General features: G+C 34.1%; 1 protein-coding gene and 1 long non-coding RNA gene across 5 annotated transcripts in view; both read left to right on the forward strand.

Annotated features, from left to right (window-relative positions):
* The window catches only part of DPYD (dihydropyrimidine dehydrogenase), a 791077-nt gene that overhangs the window by 386203 nt on the left and 379857 nt on the right, over nucleotides 1–25017 (forward strand). For all 4 annotated transcript variants that reach the window (XM_038541239.1, XM_038541240.1, XM_038541241.1 and 1 more), the window contains one exon: nucleotides 19117–19332. In XM_038541239.1, coding sequence (XP_038397167.1) covers nucleotides 19117–19332 — 216 coding nt within the window. The remainder of the gene's footprint in view (nucleotides 1–19116; nucleotides 19333–25017) is intronic.
* Nucleotides 19340–21336, forward strand: LOC119876385. The gene is made up of 2 exons (XR_005361167.1): nucleotides 19340–21222; nucleotides 21270–21336. It is a non-coding gene; the product is annotated as an uncharacterized LOC119876385 (long non-coding RNA).

The following is a 25017-nucleotide window of genomic DNA, read 5'->3' on the forward strand; positions in this document are numbered from 1 at the left end:
AAAAAAATTTCTATCAGTTTTAAAATTTATTTGCGCTTCCTCTTGAATCTTTCAGGTGGATTTATTTATTTAACCAGTGCACATGTGTATGTCTCTGTGTGTATGTGCACACGTGTGCATGTATGTGGACAGGTGGATAGATAAAAAGTTCTGTACTAGGAAAAAAAGAAATCAACCACATGAACCCATCAACCTTTCTTCTCTAAAGGTGCTTCTAGCAATGTGTGAATGCAAGGATTACCCAGATGAAATAGAGAACAGGCATGATAAAATGGAAAGCTAAATTTACTACAACCAATAAATACTAAAGTAGTCCAAGAGCAGAGATCAATGGTGACTAGAATAATTGGAAAAGATTCACGAAAGAACTGCTCCCTGATTTTTACCCTCCTTGCTGTTATATTTACTTGTCAATCATTATAATAGCAGCTACTATTTGTTTAGCCTCTATTATGCATTGTGTGTGTTTTGGTTACAATGGGTATCATTATCTTTATTTTTAAATTTTTAGAAAAGATTTTATTTATTTATTTCAGAGAGAGAGAGACAGTGTGCAAATGAGGGGAGAGGTGCAGAGAGAGAGAGAAAGATAGAGAGAGAGAGAGAATCTCAAGCAGATTCCACACTGAGTTCAGAGCCTGCTGCAGGGCTGGATCTCACAATCCTAAAATCATGCCCTGAGCCGAAGTCAAGAGTTGGAGGCTTAACTGTCTGAGCCACCCAGTACCCCTATGGGTATCATTATCTTTATTTTGTAGTTGTTAAAAAAGTCTCAAAAGATAAACCTATTCTAGGTTAAGTATGGTGTCAGTAACAAAGCCAGGATTTGAACATATTTATTCAAATTAAATATTTATTGTTTTCCCCTGGATTGAATTACTTTCCTGATACTTTTTAACTCTGGATTCTTGTTCTTCTTGCTAATCATTTGCAGCCCTAGACACCTTCCCCTACAATATGTGTTAAAATTTAAAAATAAAATAGTGCATTTGAACTTTACCTGAGAGTTCCTCTGTAGTTTGAAACTGAAATGAGAAGATTGTGAATGGAGGCTGTAGCTTATGTGTAACTTAGTTCTGGTTAAAATATACCTTAACGAGAATGATTAAGTGACTAGAAAAGTTCTAAGATTATAAACATTCCATATCTCCTAACTTCCAGAGAAGTAGAATAGAGGGATAGTCAACTTAATCAATATAATTAAAGACCTAAATTTAATTGTTAATTAAGGATAAAGATGAGGCATTTTAATTATATAGGTAAATCCAGAAATTCATTAACAATGAATTGGTTAAATCTAGAACATTCATTTAAAAAACAGAAGATTATAAAGAAGTTCTCTTAGTCTGTGAAACAAAAATCAATAATTAGTTGATTAATCTGGAAAATTTAAAATAGGGAATTATAAAAAGGATACATACATATGTCAAGCATGTCATAGAAATTTTCTTCTTTCATTTTTCTTTAAAAAAAAAACAGCCACATTCTTTTTAATCTAATGGTTACAGCTCTATCATGTTTCTTGTGTATTTATTTATAATATACTGCCTAAAACTTCTGGTTTTGTGTTTTAAAGTGGAGCCCCATATATTCAGGAAACACAGAGCAGGTTCCTGGATTTTTGTCTGATTGCCTGTCAGTCATTTTATTTGTTTAATCCACATCTAATGTGACAGCAACTTCTTTTTTAGCAACTCACCTTGATTATATCTTTTGAAAATATTCAACTTGTTTTTTTTTCACAGACTCAACCCCCTTTCTTTTTGCATTCATATGGCTCTTCAATTTATATAATTTTAATTTACATTCCTAAACACAATGGGGTGAGAGACATACCACTGATTCAGTAAGCACACAACTCAAGGGGGGGGTAGTAGAAAGTTCTTAGGCACACAGGGTACCCTACTCACTACAAAGATTCAGCACTCCGTATCCTTCCTCTTTATCTCACAGACGTACAGGAGAGAAGAAATTAGTCCAGTGAGTCTGTTAGGTGCAACCAACTCGTTAAGGGAAATAGTGCGGTGCCTAAGGTCCTTCTTTACCAAAGACAAGTCTTAATACAAAATATATTTACGAAATGGTATTATCAATTTACAAAAATGTCACTAATTTATGAAGATACAATTGTTTAGAAGATTGGACATGTACTTTGTTTTAGTATTAACATGCAAACAAATTTAATCATGAACAGTAGAGGAAAAAAAGGCTATATATGTTATCTCTCCATGCCGTGTCCTCCACTAAGAACAAACTTGTAAATAGAATACAGGCTAACTGCTTCTAAACTCTGATCCTAGATAAGAAGCTCATTTTCCCTGAAGTCTTCATGGTAGTTCTGAGAAGGTGATCTTACCAACATGAGACATTTTGTCAAATAAAATCAGTCCAAATATATGAAAATTATCATCTCAAAACCTACAGTTTTGATTACATCTGTAGAGCAATCCTTAGCCATGTCATTATTCTGTGATTCAGAATTCTATTTTAAATTTACTATCTTTTAGATGCAACATTAAAACACCACAGTATTTATTACTAGTAGGGGAAGGGATTAACTAAATTTACATGTTGCAGATAAATATTGAGTGACAAAAGACAAGAGTTATTAGTGGAAAGATAAATATGGAAGGAATAGGTAGAGATAGAAATTCAATGAAAGAAATTATATTAGGGATTCTTCAAATATAGGCAAGAAGTGAAAGGGAAAAGAAGACCACTTTTCTTTCAAGTAGAATTCTTTCTGTGAAATTCAAACACTATGATAAACTGCAGAGGATAAGAAAGGAGACACTGGAACATTAAACATATGTAAGAGCACCTGGGTGGCTCAGGCGGTGAAGTGTCTGACTTCGGTGTGGGTCATGATTCCAGGGTCCTGGGGCTGAGCCCGGCATCAGGCTCCCTGCGCAGCTGGGGGTCTGACTGTTCTTCTCCCTCTGCCCCTCCCTCTGCTCATGCTCTCTCTCAAATAAATAAATTCTTAAAAAAAATAAACACATTAAAAAAAAAAGTTCTGGTTGCTATGTTTACGAGTGACTTTAGGAGTCACTGAATTGAAATTGAATGGTTACCCAGTACTGTTTACTGGCTGCCACCATTCAACAACAACAAAAAGTTGTGTGTGTGTGTGTGTGTGTGTGTGTGTGTGTTTCATTTTTGGTTTAGTTTCAGTGGTTTTACTCTATACCCGAGTTTACCTACATGCTTCTTCCCAAATGACGATTCTTTTTGTTTCTTCCTCAAACTTTATCCTTTATTAAACATGCCATATTCCTGTGATAAGTATCCATGTTAAGGAGCCTGATACTGTTTTGATTATTTTATTCATGAATCTGTGTTGTTCTTTCCAACGTGTCAGTCGCCCTTGGAATGAATTCCTGTGGCAGAAATATCTTAGAAAATATACACGAGATACACACATAAATATTCTGGCATCATACTTGCTCTAAAATGTCTTTCCTAACCCTGTAGGATCACAGAGTACAGTTGTCTTTTAAGTTTTAGCTTTCTACAGTGTTTTCCAGCAAACAATGAAGCTTATATGATATTTTAAAGAAGGTTATAATGAAGTTCTCTAACAGTTGATGTGGTTCTACTCAGCTGTATATAGTATACAGGCACATTTTGAAATAGATGTTTGTAAAGTTCTTCAAAACTGTTATAAATTCCTTGCATTGATGACCTATTTTCCTCCTGCTTTAGGTTTTTGTGTGTTTTCTTTAGGTTCGATTGAGGAGCAAAAGAATCAGTAGTTGTTGAGGGAACTAGGTATCTCAGGAGATTGGTAATGAGATACAGAGCCTTTAACCTCTTGGTCACTAGTTCAAATCTGCCCCTGGTCAGGAGTGACAGAAAGTCATTATCATCTGATGGCAGTTCAATAGGCTATGTGAAATGAATTTGTGATTTCAGTACCTACTGGAGAGAGATTCATGGCATAGTCTCACCATTGAGTGAGTACAAAATGGTAGTTGTGATTTTAGTTTGGAGAAAAAGTCCAATCATTGCTAAGTATTCCAGGGCTTTTTGTTTTTTTGAGCTGAGACTTCTTTTGGTGGATTTGTTGATGGAATGGCATAGGAGAGCTAGGCTTGCCCTTGTGTTGGTTTGTGATTTGAGGCCGTGAGATGCACATCCATAGGAATCCATATCTGTCATTGTTGCTAATGAGGTACAATTCAGCATCTCTAAGTTGACTTTTAAAAAGTGATTTCAGTCCCAGATGGTGATTAATTCAAGATTGAAAGTTACATCATTTATGTCTCCTGTTTCTTCAGTACCCTTCTGCATATATTTTTTCAATGTTTCATTTTCCCTTTTAATCATATTATTAATTTTATCTACATTTGGACATATAACTGAACATTTAGAGAGGCCTATTCATTCTTGTCAATCTTTCACATGAGAAATACTGAGTTAACAAACAAGAATAGAAAATTGTAAGGACACTTTGAAGACGGGGAATTAAAGATCGAGCACAGTGCGAAAGGATCATTGCTATAAAGCTAATTGAATTATGTGCATTCATATCAATAAATGAAATCTTTCACCTTCTGCCACTTTTAGGGTTGGAGATTATGTGAGGGATTTTGTCTTTCTAATATCTTTAGTGAACAGTCAGGTTATTAAAACTTTTTGATTTGGGGATCTCTTTTAAAGGAATTAACCTTTCTAAAGAGGACAAACGCATATGTTTATACTTGAAAGATTTATAAGATCACAGCATTTTCTTCATAATGGAATATTTACATTTTTATTTATATCAAGCTCACTGATTTTCAAAAAGAATCCACGTTGTCGGATTGTAAAGCTATCTCTGATAATTTTTATGATGTGAAAATAAAATCTAAAGAATGATAGCTACTGTGGCTCATATTAAAGATTACTGATCTGTACAAAGATGAGCGGTTGCTAAAAATATGACAATCTGGGATTTTAGAAAACAAACTTGGAAGAACTTATCTATGTCCAAGTCTCTGTTGCTTAGAACTTCAGTGCCAACTTTAAAGACACTTGTTATCATTATCATTGCTTAAAATATCATTTTAATTTCACATCTTCAAAGGCATTCTTTTGCCCTGAAATATACTAGTGGTTTCTACAATATCTGAAGAACTATGATTTGAGAATTAGAAATTTAAATTGCACAGGCTTAATATTAGAGCATTTCCGTTACCCTTTGCAGGTTTTGAGGCAGCTTATTCGACCTTACAGTCTCACCAGGAAGCTAATGGGAAAGCCTTGCAGCAATCTTCACAGGAAAGTTTCCAAATGTCAAGTGTCATCTTTCCAGCTGTTAGATGAATGGGTAGCCAAGAGGCATTTATTTGGGTGTGCAGCCCCTGTGAAATCTGGGTGAGGCAAGAGAAAAGGCTATAATTTGGTGGTTAGTTTACCAGTATTGGTATAGTTTGCAGATCTCCTTGCCAGGCAAAGGACTTCATTTTGTGGTTTAATGATTGACAGCCAACTGCAGTGTTCCTGCACTTAGAAAATAAAAATGCCTTTTAAAAAAAGAGGCATCATCGATATGTCATACTAATTTTTAAATCCTTCACTGCTTCAGATAAAAACAATCTTATTGACGGAACTGGCTTCTTCTTTTCTAAACCCCTCTCCAACTGAGAGGAGGTAAGGCTTTTCAAATGACAACTGTATTAAAATCTTGAGACCTATTGAAAAAGTGTCCTTCAGTTTAAGATATATTGCAAACTCTCTAATTCCTATGTTAAAAGAAGATTGATATGAATCATTGGCCACTGTCAGGTTGAAAACCAATGAATATCAATAATAAGACAGTTTTAAATCATAATGGATACAGTTTGAGATAGTGATAGACTCCAAAAAATAATATTGAAGTATGTCATGGCTAAATGCTGTTTCCATGCTAAGTTTTTCCACTTGGTCAGGATCACTGTATTGAAATGACTTCAGCCCAATTTCTCATTGGTAAACTACACCTTTAGACTGAACTAGAATCAAAAGTGCCTGTGATATCATTTTTATCCTTTTCAGTGAGAAGTAATACATTTAAATTTGCTTATAGTCATTGAAAAATGAAGTCTATTCAAGTATTTTAAATAAGCACTCAAACCCCGTAGACGTCTATAGAGTCTATCTTTTTGATGGTACGGCAATGTTAATTTTTGATGTATTCCTTAGCTTAATATTTTTAAATAATTATTAATGATCAGAAGCCTGACTTTTTTCTAGTAAAATTTTTATTTGTAAAAATGTGTAGCTTTTTGTGTATGAAGGGGTATTTACTTTTTATGATATCTGTATGTTGTAAAAGGATTGAGGAAAAAAATGAGGACTGAGCTTATGTCCAATGGAGCTATGAAAACAAAACTATCTAGTTGGTGATAGGGAAAGAAAATACCATGACTAATAAGTGATTTTAATGCCTTTTATTGACTTTATATAGGGTTCCAAACCTTTATTAAATGGCAGCATTTGACCTGAAAAGTAATTTAGAATGAAATTGTCTCCATAAAGGCAGAATATATCCTTACCAATATAGCAGTAGATTGCTACTTCAGGCAGATAACTTAAGATTAGAATGGTTAGAAGAAATAACTGAAAAATCTGATCTGTGCCATACTGAACCTGACCTCAGTAGGTGCTGAGGGAGTATGAAAGAAATTAGCTATTGCAAGGTTACTTGGTCCACATGGGGTATAGGTGTTAAGAATTCCATGCCAAATCTCTAACACCTTGATGCTTGGGGCCATGTGGCCCTCATGAAAATATCACAGTAGAACAAAGCACTGAAAACCTTTAGCTTGCTGGTGGAAATTTAAATGCAAAAATTTTAATCAGAACTTTGTTCCTCTACATTCAGTGATTTACTAAAGTTGAGTCTTACATAAATTGTAATGGATTAGATTGAAAAATACCTAGATACAGGTGGTACAATGAAAGCCTAAAAGTTAGGAGACCTGGGTTCAAATCTTCATTTAATTACTCATTAATTCTGCCTTTGGACCTTTCGGGATTTCACATTGCCTTTTGGTTATCTCACTTATGGCTCTGAGATAGCACAATGTAGGCACAGAAGTGAAATTCTCAGCTCAAGGACTTAATGTTTAAAATCTCAAATGCATTCTCTTTATCCTCACTATCTTTATCCATAAAAAAGATTAAATTATAGTTTTTCATGCTTCTGAAACCCAAATTATGTATGTTAAAAATAAAGCATCTGATTTATCAAATACCTATAATATGCTGATTATTTTTTAGAGGCTTAATATTCACATCATACAAAATTATGCCTGCCAGAGTAACTATTTTTTTCTCATTTTACAAATTAGAAAATGTGTGCTAAATTTTGTTGAGATGGCAATGGCCCTGGAAATACTTGATCCAACCACTTAACATATGGGTCAGAAAGCTGAGGAACAGATTTTAAAAGTCAACTCATAGGAAAATTCAGGAGAAAAGAACAATAATAGAACTATCTGTAAGGAATTAAAAATAGATATGTTAAAGATCCCCAAAGAGATAAAGAGAGAACAGCATCCATAGAAAAGAACAGGAGAAATGTAATGCCTATCATAAAGTGTTGATGGTCTGGTCTTCTGGGGCTAGAACACAGGTTTTTCCATTTTCGGCCCTACTCTTCTTCTCAATAATCATCCTGCCCATTTCTCATGGTGTCTGTTGGTTGAGCTTCAGTTGAGCATATGGAAGGCAGCACACATAGGGAAGTACCTGCCAATGGTCATAGAACTCTGTGCCAAAGTAGGGATGAGAACAGTGGCACTGGACTTGTATAATCCATGCAGCTAGTCCTCAAAATGATCTTACCTCATTTTGGGATCACTTCTCATGCATTGCATGGTCACTGTATGCCAGACAACATCCCATGGGAATGTAGCCTTCAATGTGATTCTTTGTCAGCTTTGTTCTCTGCCTTATCCTTGGTGTCTAGAACAATGCCTACCTGATAGTAGGTGGTTGACCAGTAAAATGCCTACCGTACAGCAGGCTCTTGATAACTATGACTGAAAAATTGAATATGCTGAGAAAATGTTTTAGATTATGGGGCACATGAAGTTTAGGAAGCAGACTTTACAGATTCACTTGGCTCGTTGATGATAAATAACTACTTAGACTATTCAAACAGGTCGCGGGGTACAGTTATCATGGAAACAGAAGGATAAAAATGAACTTGCCAGTGCATCATAATTTTTCTCCTGTAATCTTCCCAGCCATCCTTTACAATAGTTTTTTTAACGGTGAGACAAATGAGTTTCAAAGTTCCCCAACTGACCTATTTAGAGTCCAGAAATCACATCTGAGTGACTGTATTAGCTTTTCCCTGTATCCCTTCCCCCACTTTAAACTATTTTAGAAACTTCTCTTCCTAGAAATCCAAGGGTTAATAGGTTAACACAAAAGCAGGTATTGCCTGGTAGGTTGTTGACTTACAATTTTGAGCTTTTTATTCCAAGTCTTAATATTTAACATTGCTGTTGTCACCTTTCTTAAATGTCAGCGTCTTTTATTTACCTTCATCACTCTTACCTTGATCATGCTGACTTCTTTGTGCTACATGGATTTGCTGTCAGGAACCACCCTGTGCTGGTCACCAGGCTTTTCTTACACTAGTCAATGACATCTTGTCAGCAGTGTCACCACCTTTGCCCCTGGGCCTGCGACTATGGCAATTGTTACCTTACTGATTGACACTTTTGAAAATTTGTCAACATGTTATTTATTATTTGGGGGGTCCTTGGCTAACTTACAAACCACTTCTTAAAGTTAATTCAGTAGTTTATCCTTTTAATAGACCGTTTGGATTTTATGACCTAGAGCCTCTAATATCTATGTGGTATTTTCTTAATGAATATTATAATTAGTAGAAGATCAAAGAAACCAATGTTATTGCAGTAGCTCAACTGATAAATCGAACCATTTATTTCAAAGTCAGGGAGTATACCAACACTGTTGGTACATGCATGACTCTGCTCACCTCCTTCTCATATATGCTCAGATGTTACTTTATTAAAGAAACCTCCATGGGCATGAAACGGAAACTATCCCTGCCCCTAGCCACACTACTGCCTAACCCGCATATACTCTGCATTCTGTTTCTGAGGAGAAGACACTTGAAAACATGATTTGGGGTTCCTGGACTCAATTGCAATGTATGTGTATGAGGGGTAAGGGTTCCCTGTGCCAGAAAGCACCAGTTGGGGCACCAGTTGGGTATTCTACAATGTAACTCAATTCCAACACTTTCTACCTTGAAACAACATCAGATCTCACAAGTAAGCACAGTTCTGCTAGACTGTCCCACCTTTTGTCCATTCCTGCCACTTCACATGCCAGCGATAAGCCCAGGTTACCACCTGTGTTTTTTACCAACGAGCTGTAGATCAGAGGTTCCAGTGACCCCTTCCAACTCGGGATAGCATTCCTAAGTCCAAGTTGTTACCTGTACTTCTGACCAACTGGCTATAGATCAGAGGTTCCTATGACTGCCTCATTGGGTTCAATTAATTTGCCAGAGTGGCTCACAGAACTCAGAGAAATTTTTTACTTACTAGCTCACTGGTTTATTATAAAAGGATGTAAGTAAGGAGCAGCTGGATGGAAAATATGTGCAGAGCAAGTATGCAGAAAGGGTACAGAGCTTCCATGCCCTCTCCAGGTGCAACTTTCTCCCCAATCTCCACCTGTATACCAACCTGGAAGCTCTCTGAACCTTGTCCTTTTGTTTTTATTTTATTTATTTATTTATTTATTTATTTATTTATTTATTTATTTATTTATTTTTAATGAAGGCTTTATTACGTAGTCACAATTGATTAAATCTTGATTCAACCTCCAGCCCCTGTCACCTCCCTCGAGGTCAGGGGATGGAGGGGATGGGACAGAAATTTCCAACCCTAGAACCATGTGGCAGAGTCTCCTGGTAACCAGCCCCCATCCTTAGGTGCCTTCATCCGTTGACATAAAAAAAGACACCTTCATTGCTCTCATCACTCAAGAAATCCTGAGTGTTTCAGGAGCTAGAAACTGTATGAAAACCAAATACATATTTCTTATTATAAATCACAACATCACACATACACACAGGCATGCACACACGCACACGCACACACACACATTCATCTATGTTTTTGATTCCTTCTGTCACCATCACTTTGTAATATAAAATCCATGCAACCAGAAAATCTACTTTGTGTACTGCTGTGTTTTTAGCAACTGGTCACAATGCCTACCATATAGTAGACACTTCATAAATATCACTGAAAGATTGAAAATGGCTAGGAAACATTTTAAATCATGGGGCACATGAGATTTAGGAAGCACATTTTATAAGTTCACTTGCTTGTTGGCGATTCTACCTTAGGTTGCTATATTTTTCAGCTCAGGTTGCCATAACAAGATATCATAAACTAGGTGGCTTAAGCACTAGGAATTTATATTCTCTCAGTTCTAGAGGCTGAACGTCTGAGATCAGGGTGCCAACATGGCTGAGTTCTGGTGAAAGTTCTCCTCCTAGCTGTAGATGGCTGCCTTCTCACTGTGTCCCCACATATATCTCTTCTTCTAGAGGCACTAATCCCATCATGAGGGCCTCACCTCCATGACCTCCTCTAAACTCAAGTTACTCCTCAAAGCCCACTCTCAAAATAATATCACTTTGGTGTCAGGGCTTCAACATATGAATTCTGGGGGAATACAGTTCAGTCCATAGCAGTTGCTAAAAGAGCTGGTACCCGGAGGTGGGAGTAAAGTTTAAATGGAAACAGAATTTAAAAAAAAAAAAAAAAAAAAGCATCCAAGAAGACAGAACAGCAATTGCAAGCACTCCGGGAAAGCCAGAGTTTAGTAGAAGTCATATGTGACTGATAGGTGTATTAACATAGAAGCAGCGTAAGATCAATTTGGATAGGGGGACAGGACCAGCTCATGGAAGATCTTGTAGGCTGAAATCGCTGGAATATATTTTTTTAATATGAGAAATAAATGAAACATTTTAAACAATCAGATTTGTGTTTTTAAAAGGCTCTGGTGCAAAATAAAGAGTGGACTCTAGTAGGAGGCAAGGAAAATGGGAAAAAAAAAAAAAAAAAAAAAAAACAGAAATAGTCCCGAGATAATGATGGCAATGAGTATAGATAGAAGTACATGGATTCATATATTTCGAAGATAGGGTCATTAGATTTGCTGTTAGAAGAAAAATAGGGAATGAAAGAAGTAGTATTAAGAATAATAGATTTTGGGCTTAAGCTGAATGAATGATAGTGTCATAAAGTTAAGTGGGGAAAAGTGGGGGAGGAATAGTTTTTTTGTTGTTGTTGAAGAAGAGGAATTTTTTGCATGATACCACTGTAAGTTGCTTAAGAGCTGGTAGTTGAGGGTGGGGGTAAAGTTTAGATGAAGAAAAAGATCATATGGATTTGAATTAATGTTTAATTTTGTAGGCTTATTCTGTACTCAGATTACAAATATCTTATTAAGAGCAATGTGAATATAATCCTTTAAAGAAGTGAGTAAAATGGGATCATTATTTTTTAGAAACTTTTCTATAGCCTCATATCTTTTCTGAAATTTTCATTACAAATTGTAATTTCTGGAGATATGACACCTGATTTTATGTCATAATTGTAATCACGTACCTAGGCCTTTCCACCATGGAAGCAGCTAATCCAAATTAATTTCTGCATTGCAAGTTTTTCCCCTCAATAGATATTTCTTCAAAGGGCAAAGTAACTGACCTGGAGTTAATTAATGCATAAATTCAGCCTATGAATTAATCTAGTCATAAGTAGCTATACAATGTTACTTGTTCTTTGCCTTAAAATAATCTCAGAATGGATGCTTCTAGAGCAGCTGTACCCCAAGATAGGGACCATTGTAGTTATATCACAATGAAATATAAATAAAATGAGTAGGTGAAAGCTGTTTGATGATTTTAAATTGGATGGAACATAGTAGTAGTTATTTTCTCTTCTTCAATCAAATATAACACTACCAATAGTCTTGCTTTTAACAGCGTGCTTTTTTTAAATTTTCATTCTAATAAAACAAATTAGGGAAAAATGCAATTGGGATACATAATTATGATGTGATTTGCTTTTCCTCAACAACTAACCATTATACATGCAAATTTCTCTGTGTATAATTCCATGACCCAGCCAGGTATAGTAGAATACCAGTGATAAAGAGTAATAATAATGTAATAATAAAATAATTAAGCCATTTTAAGATTATATTTGTTTTTATTTTCATTCTGAAATGAAAGGCATTATATTTGATTATCTTATCAATATCTGATCAGAATATGCTTTTTATTTTTGGTAATACATTTTCCATGTGTGTACATGTATTGTGTGTGTTTAATCAAACCATCATGAATAATTTTCAGATCAATTTCCAATGTTGAGGACATTAATTCTTTAGAAGAATATTTATGTAAATAGGAGCAGCTTGATATAATATAGGCTGTAGTAGCTTTAAATCCAAGTCTCACTCTATTACTTATTGACTCCTTGTCTTTGGAGAAGTTGCTTATTTTCTTTGAACCTCACTTTGCTCATTTTCAGTAGGAGAATAAAGCCTAATTTGAAGAGTTGTGATCATATGGAAAGAGTAAGTACAAAACACTTCTCACTGGGCCTGACATAAATATTATTTACAAGTAGGCAAGTATCTTACTGATTCTGAGAATAAACTGTCATATTTTTATTTAGACAATATTTAGACAATGTAATGATGAATATCAGAATAGATACTTTATAAGCAGATGAAATTCCCTATATAGGCCCTTTTTAGAATATCTACTCACCTTATGGTAATACTTTATTCTCTTGAACATGCCCCTGGTAGCCATTTATTTCAGTAAGATAGACATGTAATGCACTCATGGCCAAACTTGAATTTCTCACTTGAGAATTGTTCCCCCTAATTCCTAATTCTCAAGGCAGTCTTGGATGTGTATTTCAATTCCTTGGAGAGTATCCAAAAACTACTTAAATTTGCTTGAGTTGTACTAGAGTGATTCTGATGTAATTAATATGGAATCTATCTGGCCAGGACATCAAAAACACCTTCAGATGTTTTTAATATGTAGAATTAAAAATAACTGAGCTGGACCTATAGAATAGCAACCATTCTGCATAAAGAATCAGAGGAAGCCAGTTGGCAGAGACAAGAATAAACCAGATGTGCATAGAAGAGTAGAGAAAGAGAGAGAGACAGATTATATGGCTTTCCATGAAGATTCACAGCCTTTCCTAGAGGCTTAACATTCCTGAGTTTCATGAGATACTTCTGTACCCTTGTTCTTCATAGCCATCTGAGGCTGGTCTCTACTGCTAGCCAGGAGTTAAAAATCACGTGGGGCAGAAAAATGTTTCATTTTAAGCTAGATCCTGCCAAAATTGTGAGGTCAGTAAATGTTTAAGTCACTTTATGTGCCTGATATAGGATGCATATACTCACCGTGGAACTTAATTGATGAGAGTAGTTATTTACTATTGCATTAAATAACTCTTCTTAGTGCTTTTGCTAAACTCAACAGTCCTCCAATGGTAAAAGTTGAATGTTACTCTAGATTTGAATCATAGAGTAATGGAATATATATTTTGAATACATTCGATGATTATTTCATCTAAATTGATTATCAGCTTACTGAGAATTGATGTAAAAAGGAGACCAAGGCAAGGTCACTAGTGTAATGTATTCGACTAATATTTTGAGCATCTTTCTGCCAAGTCTTATGCTAGGTGCTGAAATTAAATTAGGTAGGAGACACATACATGTTAATAAGAGAAGGGAACAACTTTGTGTGTAGATAGCCAGTCAAGTTTTATAGTGAAGATGACAACAGGACTGACTCTTGGAAGATTGGTGGAAATTCTCAAGCAGAAAAGTCTGACAGGAAAGGAGAGTTTAGGAAAAGAAATAAAAAAGCAAGTCAAAATGCATAGATACATTAATGATATTTTTTTGTTTATTGGTTAATAACTGGAAATATAAAACGTTGTGAGGGAGTAATAATAGATGGTATTAGAAAGAATGAAGAGTGGGGAAGAGCCCAGGTCACAGCTAGAGTTATATAATGCTAAAGAGCTGATGCTATATTCTGCAGGTAGTGAAGAGCCTTGAAGGATTTTGTAGGTGAAAATGAAATGAGAAAATTTAAATGTAACCCATATAAATTTGGGACCTCTCATATGGTTTATGCATGTCATGCAGATAATTTTTTTACATGGAATTTTTAAAATTCTTCACTCAGTCTCCCCTTAAAAAATTCTGAGAGGGGAAAAAAAAAACTTTCTAAAAAGTCATCATTAGACATCTCTCTCATTTGCAATGTATCTTAATGCCTACATGGCTTCTATAAAAGAAATGTCATTTTTACCTTTACACACTAAAAATCTGCTGGACATCTCACTTTTCCTTAATCTCTATTCTTACCTCCCCACTCTGTCCTCTTCTCAGTTCTTTTGAACAACCAAAGAAATCGTGGTAACGTACATAGTAAAGACAGTTCCTGTTTTAGAAAGGGAAAGGAAGGAGGAAATCACATAAATTCAAATTCTTGTATTTAACTCTTTCAACTATGTTAGCATAGTTCCCCATTTCAGAACATAAAAGGTACATGAGATAATCCAACAAAGGACAATGAGAATTCAAAATAATTGTGAAAAATAATTATGAAGTTATAAATGTTTAGCCTGGAGAAAAAGATTTGGAAAGAATATGATAGTTCTTTAAAACATATTTGAGGGTTGCCATGTGGAAAAGCCATTTTATTTATCTTTGTCTCTAAGAGGGCAGAGTGGCCTTTAAATTATATGTAATTTATTATATATAATTATATATATTAAATTACATATAATTATTAAATATACTGTAATATATAATACATACACATATTACATATATTTCTAATTCTAATGGAGATACTGATTTGAATAAGATATGATCTGATTTGAATAAGATACTGATTTGAATAAGAAATGATCACTGCCCTCAAGAAGCTTATGTTCTATTTGAAGAGAAAATCATTTGTACAGCGCCGTATGATGACTCCTGAGGTACAGGCATTTTTTAAATTGCAGTAAGAGATGACAGTAAGAAGTATTAGACAAAAAATATGGAACTCATTAAGGAAATGCCCCAAGAAGCATATACTTGCATGAATGAACTGAATTTGGAAAGATGAATAGTCATTTAATGGGTGAGGAAGGACTTGGGTTATATGTTAGGCCTATGGAAATACATAAAATAATGCATGGAGACACGTAGCAGTGTGATGAACTATCTGTGGTTTTAATTTCGTGTGTCAGTTGGTTGGAAGCTTTATTTGCATTCTTCTGTTTGTGAGCTCCAGAGACTTGTCTGTTCTGTTCATCTCTATAATGTCAAGTTCTCAGTAAATACCTGCTGAGTGAATACATGAACAAAAATAGTTTAATATAATGTTAAGAATTATGTCTAAGTTCTTGGCCACTACATTGTGTAAGCAATCAGTATATGCCATGAAAATAAATTTGGTTTCCTGAAGATATGGATAAGTTTTAGCATATTAGTTATTAAATATATAACCAGATATTTTCAGTGTAATTAATAAATTGATGTAATGTTACTTTTTTATGCCCTGGGAGTAGTCCAGATAAAATTATTTATCTACAGTGGCCAGGAAGTGCTCCAGATTGGGAAATTTTATAGTAAGTGAAGAAGAGAGAGATGGAATGGGAAAGGTGCAGAGGCAAGATCAAGTATTTTTGAGGAAGAATGACAGAACCATTTTATTTCTGATAGATGGCTTAAGGTAGTGGGAGGAAAATTGACCAAAAAACATAGAAAATTACACATTTTATTCTGGCTTTGCCACTAATTGAATAACTTATAAGTACTTAACCTCCTTTACCCTTAGTTTTCTCTTTATAAAATAAAACTTTTAAGGTTGATCATCTCTTTGATTGTTCTAGTTCTAAATATTTTTATATTTATCTATAGTATTAAATATAGCTGAAAGGGTTGATTTGAAACAACCTGTGGAGGAAGCTTAAGAGTAGTCCATTTACCTTGATCTTCCCTTACTGGTTTTTCATTGATTCTTTTAGAAAAATTGTTTTAGTATGCCTTTAATTCGATTTGTTTCATATAAGTATGTTCAGTGTTGAAAGTATAAAAAATAAAGGGAACAAAAATTTAAAAGTTAAAGGTCATCCCAATCCCAGTTCAGATAACACTAGTTAACATATGGATATTTACTCTTTATGATGGATAAACCTAAAGACATATAGCAATACACATAAATATACTATTATAATAAATATAATTAAATATTTATTTATTTGTTTACTTATTTTTTACTGAAAACTTTTGGACTTACATATAATGTTAACACACTATTTTTTCACTTAGTATAGAATAAATGCTCTTTCACGTCAGTACATTTTTTTTTTCTTGTATCAGTTTCTGTATCAGTCCGATACCAGTATAACATTCCTTTTTACAGTGGTATTATTGGGGAACTGATCTTCATTGCTCTAGGTTTCTTCTTCCTTTTTTTTTTTAAGTTTTTAATTTTAATTCCAGTATAATTAACATAATCTAGGCTGTTTCTTACATCTATCATTTAATAATACTATTGGATGACTGGAAAAACTATTGTCTGCAATTGAAAATCTGGGTAACATATTCTTTAGAAGAGAATATGAGATAAACTTTGAAGCAGTTGAGTTTGAATTAACAGCAAAGCATCCATATCCAAAGGTCTTGAAGTATCTTGGGAATCTGAATTTGGAGGTTATGAATGGGATTTGGGAGGAATTAACCTCATGGTGAGAACTGAAATTTGAAATACTTAAGTTGTCTGAGCAAGGGTACAGAGGTGAACAGGATTTTAAACTTCAGAAAAGAAAGCATACATTGATTGGGCATAAGTAAATTGTGAGTTTGGACAGGCTAGGTTGCTGTAGCACCACACTGTGGTAAAAAGTCTTAAAAACATAACAAAAGCCTTTTATGTACGATATGAAAAACAACTGCCTATTACAAGTAGAGATTTTAGATTATATCATGTGTGCATCAGTAGTACTTTTGTAAATAAAAGAAAATACATATTTTATAAGAAGCTGTACTTCTCATTTGAAAGAGTTTTATGTGTGTGTTTATATTTTGTTATTGTTTGGTTTGGTTTGGTTTATATTTTTGTTTTGAAGCATAAGGAAAATCTCGCTAAGTTTGTATCATCATTTCCTTTTTTAGTATTAAGGCAGAAACCTTTTTAAGAATTTCAGAGCAATGCCTTATTTATTTTAAACTACATAAATTAAGAGATGCAAGTTGAACTCACATGTATATATCCGCCTCTTTGGGCTGTTGCCTAATCCATAGCTACAATTATAACAAACAAATTCATCTAAGATTGAAGGGATTAGATATTTCAGTACAAAACCTTAAAAAGAGAAGAAAATTAGTAGTGTCATTTACCTCACCTAAATAGATATGGAACCATATGCATTTCTGCTATTGGTGTCAAACACAAACTTGCCTGAAATTTCTAAGATTCCTCAGATATGAAAAATACATCTAGATTTTTCCCAGTGTTGACCAATCCATGGTGTGAGGAAAATCTTCCTTAGTCTAATCTAAATTTGCTTGATTCAGTTTAAACTATGATTACACAGCTGAGAAAATCACATCAAAGGTGTTTTTCCCCTCTTGTACCTCTGTTCAAATTCAGACACACCCTCAAATTAACTATTACCTATATTGTACATTATAGCTTTTGTCTTTGCTAATCTTTTTAACAGTATTACAATTCCACGGGAGGATAGTAGAAATTATGTTCACAACAGGCCTGAGCAATATTCAGAAATGTGCCTTGAAACCCAGAATGTTCCTGGCAGAAGATGCCTGCCATAGTTGAAAGCTTTGATGTGGTCAGGCATCTCTTTGTAGGTGTTCAAGACACATTAGTCTTTCAATTGACAAGTTTTGATGCCTTTCTACAGACTAAGTGAACTTTGCTTTGCATTATAAATGGTGGAGGTCCAGAAATAATTTGTATGCAAGTCATGGCAATTTTTATCTACATAAGACACACTCCTGTAAAATTAAAGTTATGCTCAAACAACTTTTCCTTTGAATGATGCTCACAAGGGAAAGGAGTTCTTACTTTGGGATTAACTAGCCCTATCCATTTAGTAACCACTTTGGCTTAGAAAATACATCCTTTTAATATTTGCCAGTATTATTTGTCTTTCAGAGATAAACAGAGAGAAAGGGAAGGAGGAAGAAAAGGAAAGAGACAGAGACACTTTATAAACCAAAGGCCTGATGGGATCTTTAATAACCTACCCAGTCAGGAAGAGACAACATTTAGCAAGTACCTATTCTGCTTCAGTGTGCCATGCACTTTGCATAACTGTTTTCATAATGCAAAGTAACATTATTACAGTGTTCCTTTAGCAAAGGTAATTTTCTAGTTGTGAGAGCTAGTTGAAGGTTTTGACATTAACTGTTTTGGTACCAGTTTTATTTCTGAAAAAAAGAATCTCCTCTTGCACATGAGTACATCCCCCACTTTCCAAATTAGATGTCTTCCTGTGGTTTATGATCTCCTGCATTTTCCAATACCCCTATGAGGGTAGGAAATTAGGCAACCAGCATTCCTGCTGCTGTACTGAAAATGGTAAAGAAAAAGACATGGTCATATTAGGTGGCTTTCCTAAAATCTCATATAAACAGAAGTGAGACTACTGGAAATTGAATTTAGGCCTCCTGACTTGCTGTTGCCCATATCTCTGAGGACTAAGTACATTTCCACAATTTAAGTGCAAAAAGTCTGGTTTATGGGACCAGGGAGCTAAATTCTGAAATTATTGCCTTTTGTGTTTGAATCTCTGTATGTTTTAAATAATTTTGTTTGTTTATTTAATTAATTTTTATTTCTGTTAATAGTCTCTATAATGCCTTTTAAATTAGAAAAAGATGGTATTGTATGAATGACAATTTTCCTCATCAAAAACAGACCAGTGTGATCTATATTAATTCAAATTCTGTGTTACAGTAATTTTTGTAAAAGATTATATGGAAAAATCAGATATGATGATTATTGACTATTTTTTGCAGTCGCAATATGGAGCTTCAGTTTGTGCCAAGCCTGAGCTGCCCCTCTTTTACACTCCCATCGATCTGGTGGACATCAGCGTGGAGATGGCTGGACTGAAGTTTCTAAATCCTTTTGGTCTTGCGAGTGCAACTCCAGCTACCAGTGCATCAATGATTCGAAGAGCTTTTGAAGCTGGATGGGGTTTTGCCCTGACCAAAACTTTCTCTCTTGATAAGGTAAGAAGATATTTTTGAAGTCAAGTTTAAATCTCTATCATGCATTTTAATTAGAGTGTAAATATTATACTGGCAAGATTTTCCTGACCAAAAAATAAGTTATTCAACTACCGGATAAGACTTATCATTACAAGTTGGTTTTTATTCTTTTCCACTCTTTCTGTCCCATGGAAGGGCATGCATTTCTCATTTTGTTTTGTCTAGGAAGCATCAAAAATATACATATTATTAAAGTGATTATTTCATTTAATAATCACAAACTCATGAATCCTTATTTTGACATTAATTATTTTTGTGATTTCTGGATATGTGTGAACAAGGACTTATGCCTGAATTCAAAGTTAGATTATGGATTTGGTTTGTACATAATCCTGGGACCCAGTTCATGTCAAAAAGAATCACTCAGTGTACCTCATTTGTTCTGGTGATAAGATTTGTCTTGAATTTTTATATACAGAAACTTTTTTTAAAAATATATATACCTGAGTTTAATTTGGCATCATGACTTTGTACTTATTTCATAAATGGCCATACTTCGTAGAAAATAAAGGACATATTATGGTTGGAATTAATTCTTTAAACTACACAAAGCATATAAATTCATGTTTTTAAAGTAGAATGAATTATACAATAGAAGGTTGCATCCTTATATGGCTTTGAATTAGAAAAGCACAGCAGAATTTAACATTCATAGACCCTTTATTGATAAAATTTTAAATGCTAAATCTATTGATGTATTTAGTTAGTAACTGGTAGTTAGTAATAATTAATGTATAAGAATGTGTGAATCTAGTGACTGAGAAAAGTGTATCATTATTTAAATCAGCTTTATCCGTAGGCAAAGAAAATAATAGAGAACAAATATGCCCCATTAAGCACATTCTCTCCTTCTTTCTCCTCTTACTAGGATCAATAGCTGGCATTAGTATGACTAAAGCATTACAGCTGTCTTATTCTGACAGCTTTACAAGATGCTATGTGTAAGTGTGATAAAATCTAGAGAATTCTCAAAAGTTAGAAAAACTAGAGCATGAAAAGCATCATAAATGTTTTTATATTTAAGTAGCTAAAAGGAGGTGCTTTTTCAAATAAATTGGCTGAATATTTAGAAATACTTTGGTTAAACAAAGTGTAAAAATAAATAATTTACTAGATTCAGCTTTAGAATACCATTAATTGTTTACAGCTTTGTAGAACATTGATAGTATATTTGTCTTTGTTTCAATTCCTCCTTTAAGAATAACTCGCAAGCTGTAATCAAATGTTTAATCTGTTGAGAAAAACTGAGTCTCTGATACCATTTAATGACTACATTAGTTACACCGTTTTAAAAATTTTATATGCAAACTGAAATAGGTGGCTGATCAGGTATAAGCGAAAAACTGTAGGAAAAAAAGTGTTTGCTTTGAATTTCCTGTTTGCTTGCAAAAAATTGAATTCTGATTAATCAGAGACATCTGTCTTTACTCTGTTGGTGACATGCATTGATTTGTGATGCTGTCTCTTTCAGTAACCTAGGAGCAGTTGCCTTTATTAGGATCACCAGCAGAAATAAATGTGGAAGCTAACTTCCTTCTAAACCTCCAATTTGAATTTAATCTATCAATTCACGAGTCTGTGATGCTGGTTCAAAGGGAGAGTAAGGAACAAATGCAAATTAAATTTGGCATATAAAACATAATGTTGGGGGTTTTAGGAAGCTCTTGGTTACTTACTTTGAAGGTGAATACAACACAATATTTGTACAAAGACTATTTTAAATGTATTTTTGCAGATTATAATGACATAAATAATGATGCCACGTTGGGCTTATATAATGCCATTTTCAACAACAATTGTTTCCCATACATGGTTTTGCGAGGTAGTCCGATTGCTGCATTGAAATTTAAGGTCTTAAAAAAAAAAAAAAAAGAAAAAAAAAAAAAAAGAAATTTAAGGTCTTTGTTTTGTTTTGTTTTCTTATATTGTCCCTAATTAGTGATTAAACCTGTTGTGAATGTGAAATTGTCTTATGAGCGTCTGTGCTTTCTTACTGATGAAATGTTTTAGCATCCAACTCAGTAGATATAAACATGTTTACCCCACAGCCTCTTACTAAAGGTACCTATTAAAATATTATATGTACTATACATTTGTGTGACATTATAGCATACCAATTTAGATTAGCCTTATTATAATTTATTATGCCAATTCAAGAATCTACTTAAAATGTATTAAAATTCAGAATCTTGACATTTTAAATTTGGATGCTCTCAATATGACAAAGGTTATTCTATGGAGTTTTGTTATCATATGAAATATTAATATTTCACAATACAGTTTTGATGAAGTACAATTTGCCGAGCCTGCATATGATAAAGAAATTAAATGCTTACCAAGGGAGTTCAGTAAAAATTAGAGCCCTGCCTGAACATCTGCTGGAAATTTTATTATCCTGTCCTACTGACAGGGTGGCTCCCTCGTTGTTTTTCTAGATTGACAGCTGAATATTGCACTGATTTCTGCAGCAAATATGTTTAGGTGAACTTTGTTTCCCTTTTTTTATTTTTTTGGGAGTTCGGAACATGCTTTTGATTTTCATCCTATACTTTTTTTATACTCTTGACATTTGTAGATGCCAGATTGAGGTCTAATACGCTGTAGCAAAGATAGACCATTGACTTACAGTGAAATGCCAGTTGATATCTCAGTAAACAGAAATATTATTATTCTTTACTGTGCAGTCTGTATAAAAGCTGTACGTGCTTTCTTTAGGGAGGCAAATGATCAGATTTTTAATGTCAAATATAAAAAGATCTGTGTTTACTTTTGTGTTAAATAACATCAAAGATGGCTTTTATTAACAATGTTCTTCCTTCCCAAATCAGTCTTCCCTGGAATGTCCCAAAATACGTAGATTGCCTTTCTTGAGATTCTGTTTATGTCTTATAAAGATGATATGTAAAATATCATCATAAAATGATATTTAAAATATAATTATAAATTTTATATATAAATATATATTGCATTCATGTTTAAATTTAAAAAGGTGGGAGAGAAATAAATGTAAAGCTTAATTAAAGCTAAACTATCATGACAAACCAGAGAAATGCTCTGTTTAATATTAAAATCATTTAGACTTCACATAAAAGAAACTCATGACCTGTGTCCATATTATACTGATAGGAAATAGATAAAAATATTTTATTTTTGTTAATTATGTCATAAATTTTGTTTTCTCAAGCCTCTACATTTTATATGCTGCAAATATGTAATCTGTAACTGCGGGTTGCATAATCTTTATCACTGCATAGATAAACTCAGAAGTGTTTATTATTCCAAATCAAATTCAAACCTAAGCAAAAATTCACTTCATTTAGAAACTATCTAATATAGATATTAGGATAAACCTGTGATAGATTTTTAGTGAGAAAATATCTTGAATGCATATATTTTGTTTTAATAAGTATCAGATGATTAGATAAATAGGTACACATATAGTGAGTTTTTCAACATAAAATGCCAAAACTTGAAACTGAGAAGTATTTAAGGTTCTTCCATTTTTTTCTTTGGAACCAAATATCGATAGTGGCTTTTTCCATAAAATATAACCTATACCACATAATGCTTAGTGTACAGGAAGAGTTTGATAAATGTTTCATAAATATTCGTTGGATAAATGAATCAATAAATGAATAAATAGATTTTTGGCAAAAGCATATTGAGTTTCTTTTTTTTTCAGTCATATGAACAGACAGTTAACACATAAAAAATTGACTATTCAAGTATTGATCTCAATCAAGGGAGAAAAGGCCAATTTAAAATTTTCATATCCCATGTTGCTTTCTGTAGTGCATCTATACATGTCTGAAAATGAAAATGTCAGTGAAGTTTTAAATGTCTGGGTAGCGTTTCAAGACTTAAGAGTTTTTAAAATATAGGGAATTTTTGAGAAAACGGAATAGGGATTGCACAATTTTAGGAAGGGAGATAAAAATCATCTGACCAACTCTGAAAGCTCATGTGTCAATAGCTATGACAGAATAAATGTAACTTGTTTTTGAGTGCTTTTAGCAACAAGGGATATGCTAGATCTTTATGGCAATGCAGCCTGTCATAACTATGGGAAACCTCATCTTAGGAATATCTTTTTTTTTAAGATGTTTATTTACTTATTTATTCATGAGACATAGAAGCAGAGACACAGGCAGAGAGAGAAGCAGACTCCCTGCCAGGAGCCCGATGGGGGACTTGATCCCAGGACCCTGGGATCATGACCTGAGCCAAAGGCAGATGCTCAACTGCTGAACCACCCAGGCATCCCTAGAATATCTTCTTTTACTGACCCCAAATTGGCCTTTCTCATAAGTTCCATCTATTTTTTATAATTCTGCCCTCAGAGATACCATGGAATAAATTAGTCTAACTTATGAGCATAAATGAATTGTTAATTTTTAAATACGGTGTTGTTGTTGTTGTTCCAAGTAAATAAATACCCTACAGAAAGGCTAGCAAGTGTGGAGAATAAGTGACGTCTAGGAAAACTAACTTTGACCTGAGAGACTCCAGTCTCTGTCCAAAGCTGCTTCTAAATCACTATCTTGCACAAGTTGTTTGATATTATACATTGTTGTTGGAATTTTCATTATTATACACATAATTAACTATCATTTATGGAGTGCTTATAAAATAAGGACATGCCCAAATGTTTTTCAGAAGTTTTTCTTTGAATCATCATAATATCTCTATTAGATAGTATTTTTTAAGTTTTTTTTTTTTTTTTCATGAAAAATAGTAGAGTGAGGAAGTTAAACCAATTGCCCAGGACTTAAAACAATGATTATTTATTTGTTCACAATCTTATACATTGGCAATTTGGCTGAGTTCATGTGGGCAGTTCTGCTTTACATGGTGTCTCTTGGGCTCATTCATGCATTTTCAGTAACTTGGATGCCTGGGAACTGGCAAGATGGCCTCGTTCATACATACGGACTCTCAACTGGAGTTGCTGTCGTTGCTAAGCGGGCTAATTCCTTCTTTCCATCTCTTTATTATCTCACTTGCCTCGTGGTGTCTCATCAAGGAAGCTAGGCTGGGCTTGTTCACAAGGTAGCAGTGCTCCAAGAGGGCAAGCGTGGAAGCTGCAAAGCCTGCGGAGATAAAGACTGAAAAGTCACACACTGTCATTTCCACCATACTCTTGGTTAGAGCAAATTACAAGATACACTACACATGTTATATTGCAGACGTAGGTAAATACTATCTGCTTATTTATGGGAAAAACCGCAAAATCATATCACAGGTGGACATGCATATAGTATGGAAGGGTGATGACAAGCCATTGTTGCAAACAACTAATTCGCCCTCTGGTCCCAGTAATTCATATCCTCTCACAGGCAAAAGGCATCCACCCCTTTCCAAGGTACCAAAAATGTCATCCGTTGATTGCATTAGGCTCAAAGTTTATGATCTTGTGATCTATATTAAGTTCAAATGGAAACGGCCTTGGTTAGGTTCAACTTGGTTTATTCAGGATACTGTGAACTAGAAAGACAAGTTTACTATCCTCTATCCACCCAAAATATAATTATACAGTCCAGAGAACCACAGTAGGTAGATATTCTCATTCAGAAATAGGAGAAAAGGAAGGGATTTAGAAATCACTGTCCACAGCAGTTTTAATATCCAGTTGGTCACATGTTGTCA

Source organism: Canis lupus, chromosome 6 (assembly GCF_011100685.1).
Source record: "Canis lupus familiaris isolate Mischka breed German Shepherd chromosome 6, alternate assembly UU_Cfam_GSD_1.0, whole genome shotgun sequence".
Taxonomy (NCBI): Eukaryota; Metazoa; Chordata; class Mammalia; order Carnivora; family Canidae; genus Canis; species Canis lupus.